The following is a 5,007-nucleotide window of genomic DNA, read 5'->3' on the forward strand; positions in this document are numbered from 1 at the left end:
AATACGACAAATTGTTGTGACTATAGATCTAGAAGTCTACAGATAACTGAAATAGCTTTCAAACCAAATTCCTCCATGACAATAGTAACAAATAACCAAAGGGCCAACCTTTGTCAATTTCCAGAGCCAGACTCCATTTTTTCTCAAATTGTGACACCATTTGACCATAAAAGAAAAAGATGGATTTAAACCAAATCGTGATGGCTCAGTTGGTTGTTACTCGTATTTCTATGAAAAAGGTACATATTTGATTTCTTGAATATCTACCTTGGTCCAAATTTATTTTTGAAATAAAAACTATAAGAAAGAAACCCAACTAAAAGCTAAAAGCCAGGTATTCTAACACCAGCGGGATTCGAACCTCATTCTCTATTAAAAGCAAGATAATCATGCACAATAAACCGATTCAGCAAGCTTAAATTTCTGTCATAAATGTACTTCTGAAAAGTATCGGGACATACAACAAAACATTACAGTGACATCCTTCAGAAAGGTAAATTTCTTTCCACTGACAAAGCGGTACTTCCTCAAAAAAAAATCTCTTCAATTGATTTAATGTAGGCATCGCTCTTTCTTTTGTCAGGTCCCATGCTGCGAGTGCCTCAACTGATTAGAACTTCCGTTTGTTCGAAATTGGTGATAAGTTCAAGTCCCCTTAGGGTCACTGGAGGTTTTCCTGGCTATAGAACTTCAGGATTTGATGAGATTAATCGTGATACGAGTAAGCGGGTACAACCCATGCTAATCCAAATGAAAGTAATAGAAGTGCCGAAGGAATAGTCTTTATGGATGGTTGGTTTCACCATCACCATTGATTGGAATCTATATTTGGGAATTCATATTGCAAAGGTCCAGAAAGTCATTCTTTGAATGTTCATTTGCTGCTCGTATCAAAACAATAATGGAAGTTTCTTTTACCAATTACACGGCGTGATAAGAAAAAGACGAATTATGCTCCTGTTTTCCGTGATTCATTGTGAATCTGTTCTGATAGTTGCTCTGCATTATACTCGAGGCCGAAGGTTCTAACGATTTCCATGCATGGATTCATCAGGTACCTGTTAGATACAAGAATACAAGTCAGAACAAACCAAAGGGTCATTGGCCAAATGGTATCTGGGTTACAGGTAAAGCCTAGCCTCTCAAGAGGTCAAGGGTTCAAATCTCACCAAAGATGAGCCTCAATGCATTTCGGGGAGAACCAGCTAGCTCTGGGTTCGAGTGGAGTGTCCGTGAATATTTGATGTATATAAAATATTATATACTTCAAAAAGAAAATACAAGTTAGAACAATGTTTATCCAACTTTGTATTTATCCCCGCTTGAAATGAACTCATCATACTTCTGGCCCACTAAACCCCGACTCGACCCCCAAACCAAACCAAACAAAACTAACCCATTGAAGATTCTTTTTTAAAACCCTAACCGGACCAGTAAACAAAACCAAACCAACAACCCTGTAAGGATTCTCTTTTAGAACGCTGACTGGACAATACCTTGGTTGCACTGCTTAGACCAAAAATGGACCATTTATTCTCTTTTTCATGTTGTGCAACTTCAGGTCGGCTAGCTCAACAGGTCAGGTCACTAGTTCGAGTCCTCTTAGGAACACTGAAGGTTTACCCGGCCTCTAACTTAAGTCCCACAGGATTAGTTGAGGTGCTCTGGACACCCATGGTTATAAGAAAAAGCTTCAAGTTCCAATACAAGGCTAATAGAGTAGAACAACTCAACTCTCAAGGATAATGTAGCAATAATGTTATGGTTGTAAAAGGAAGGGGGTCATACCAAACAACCCCAGCATATCTCACTCGATTGGCTAAGTATGCCAATTGCATTTCCTTGCTCCTCTTTGGTTTTGTGGATAAAATTCTCGATTTCAAGGATTTTCCTATCCGGTCTGAATCCTAGCCAACTTGTCCCCGACACATACAAAGATTTGCTTAGTCACTGGTCAGCGATCTTTAAATATTTAACAGTGTGGCTCTTGAGTAAAAGTAACCAAATAAATAAATAAAAATGGTGGACCAGGCAGGTGCTGATATGGAACGTTTGGCAAACTAGCTGATAAGCTAGTCACATTTGGTAAAACTGGCTGATAAGCCAAACGACAATGTAAAATGACATAAAAAGGCATGTTGAAAAATAAATTGAAAAAAATACAAGGGACATAAATGGAAAAAGTGGGAAAAAAACCATGGAGCTTATTGAAAACTATCTAAAGTAGCTTTTCAAAAAGGTAGCTTACAGCTTACCAAACGGGACTTTTTCAATAAGCTCAAAGAATAAGCTAGCTTATGGTTGCCAAAAATGGCCTAAATGCTTCCCTGCTTTAAGAAGTTGAAAATTCGTTTTTACTTCTGCACATATATACATTGTTCGAAAGAAAAATATTCCAGTGAATGTATTGGCAGAGCTTCTGCACCAATATTAAGAGTGTTTAAAACATATACATCATTTTGTTGGAAAAAAAAACATATACAGCATTGTATACCATATTTATTTGCATCTAGTCGTCTTAATAATAGTTTTTATGCAACAACAACAATAAATTAAGAATGGATGAAGTTAAAAAATGGAACATTTTTCTAAAAGACTAAGTGTGCATTTGGTTTGACCTAATGATTTTGAGAGATCTGGATTTCGTGGAAGGATTTGGATTCTTTGGCATGTTTAGTTTGTAGGACATGAAATGGAATTGAAGTCCATTCTTTATAGGTAATTTATTAAAAAAAATTATAAATAATTATAAAAATAATTAAATTGCCTCTTATTAATTGACTATTACAAAACAAAAAGTTTTTTTACATATTTTAAAACATTATTACAAATAATCCCATGAAATACCGGCTACCCCCATGGGATTTCTAAATCCAAAATTTGTGGGATTTCATTGAAATCCCGGGATTTTCAATTCCAGACTTTCCTTTAAACCAATCGCTGGATTGGAACAGAGTCCAGTTCCAAATCCTACAAAACCCTGTAAACCAAATGGGCCTGGAACGAAAAAAAATGATTTTGGAAAATGGAGCTTACATATTGTGCGAGGATTCCACAAGATAATCGTCCCCATCTTCTTCAACCTTCTTGAAGTACACTCTGTACTCATGTGCCATCTGTCTTACGGCCCCAACTGGTCCAGTTAGGCCCATTATTCTCTCATCAAATTCTGCACTCCATGTTCAAAGAAAAAGTAATAAGCTATTAAAGCGTTGATCAAACTTGCATCAAACCACCTTATCTCTGGTTAAATGAGAACTAACCTTTGAGATAGGCACGAAGTTGAGATGGGGTATCACGCTGCGGGTCAATTGTAACGAATACAGGTCGAACCTTAATACCGTATTTTGATTCTTACGGAAGATAAAACAGAAACATCATAAAGAGTTAATGATTGATTATCAGATTATTACCAAAGAGTTATGTATTTATAAAACCATGGGTGTCTAGGCCACTAAACCCATGATAACAGTCAAGAAAATCTCAGTGGCCTTGGGGGACTCAAACTGGCCTGCCGACCTATGGGGGAAACCCAAGGCCTAGCCTTTATTTGCCAGTTGAGCTGTCACTTGGTTAGGTTTGATACGTGGGTTAGGATGAGACAAGACAGAACAAAAACCTGTTGTCCCATTCTTATTGCAACGTAAAGACCGGGACAGGACGGGACAGGACTGAGTAGGAAAAAATGCCTTTTTTATGACCCACCAAAATAGGTGGAACAAAAATCAGGATGATGGGACAAGATTGGTGAATTACTAAACTATCCATGTCAAAGTAAAACCCTAAAACCCTGCTCACCCGCCTACCTCAGTCCCGTCCCGTCCAGTCCTAGCTGCGTACCAAGGTTGAAAGAGTTCTGTTGAAGGGGGGGAAGGGGAGAGAGGAAGGATTATAACCTAATGTATTGATAGCCTTGGCCAATTTCAGGAGTTCTGCAGGACCAACATCAGGGGATGAAGTATAACCAAAATACAGAAGTATCCAGCCTCCTCGTAGGTCCTCTTCTGTAACTAATCTACCATGTGAATCAATCAGATTGAAAGGGCCACCAATTACCGGTCCTTTCATTGTACAGCATCCATCATTTGAACCCTGTCCTGTTATACAAATACATCCATATACAGTATGAAGAAAAAAATTGATCAAAAGAAGTGGAATGCATGCAAAATAGAGCAAATTCGAACTGGTGTTGAAACATCAAAATTGTTATTTATATTCTTTGATTTCCTCTATATGTGTATATATACTAAATATCAAACCCTCAAACATCAATAATAATGGAATTTAATTTTAACAAATTATAGTGTTCTTATCGACACAACGACCCAACCAGACCAAAAAACTGAAGAAGAAAGTTGTAGCATAATGAAAACAAATTCAACCATTTTCTGGGTTCTCATAGAAAATGAGAAAAGTAGCATGGAAGATGATGGAGATATTCGCACATGAATTTTATCATGGTTCCTTGAAAACAAAGACCTAAACAAGAATAAAGAGAAGGTATGTTAGATATAAAATAGCATGTTAGCATGTTTTGAGAGATTGGTAGATGCAAAATCGATGGCATTCATAGAGAACATACTTTATGCATTCTCCTTATAGTAAACATCATATACCTTGCCGACCGTTTTATGCATATTATATTGGTATCATACAAACGAAACCGCTGAAATAACTCAAGTGGAAGTGTTGGCTTCAGAATTGCAGAATACAAGTTGGAWTAATTAAAGTTTATAGGTACCGTCTAGCTAAAACTGCATGGAAAATTCTAGGGTAATCATCTTACCAACTATGTTGTATGATTCAAAACATTGGGGGACAAGGAAGGACCATTGGAAGAAGTTGGAAGTTGCGAAAGAAGGATGCTAAAATGGACCTATGGCCGGACCATGTTGGATGGGTTACTGAATGAGGTCTTCCAAGTTGAGATGGGAGTTGCATTCATCACAGATAAGTTAGAGAGAGGAAAGCCCGGTGTTTTGGACACGTTCGTAGGAGACAGATGAC

At 37.5% G+C, this 5,007-nt stretch overlaps 1 protein-coding gene across 1 annotated transcript in view; it reads right to left on the bottom strand.

Moving 5' to 3' along the window:
• Positions 1 to 352: 352 nt before the first annotated feature.
• LOC112526068 (protein SCO1 homolog 2, mitochondrial) overlaps positions 353 to 5,007 on the bottom strand; it is a 12,868-nt gene continuing 8,213 nt past the window's right edge. The window contains exons 4-7 of the mRNA XM_025136450.1: positions 3,897 to 4,097; positions 3,264 to 3,353; positions 3,037 to 3,169; positions 353 to 1,058 (exon numbers count right to left, since the gene is read on the bottom strand). Coding sequence (XP_024992218.1) covers positions 950 to 1,058; positions 3,037 to 3,169; positions 3,264 to 3,353; positions 3,897 to 4,097 — 533 coding nt within the window. The 3' untranslated portion in view covers positions 353 to 949. The remainder of the gene's footprint in view (positions 1,059 to 3,036; positions 3,170 to 3,263; positions 3,354 to 3,896; positions 4,098 to 5,007) is intronic.

Source organism: Cynara cardunculus, assembly GCF_001531365.2.
Source record: "Cynara cardunculus var. scolymus isolate 2C chromosome LG 13, CcrdV1, whole genome shotgun sequence".
Classification (NCBI taxonomy): Eukaryota; Viridiplantae; Streptophyta; class Magnoliopsida; order Asterales; family Asteraceae; genus Cynara; species Cynara cardunculus.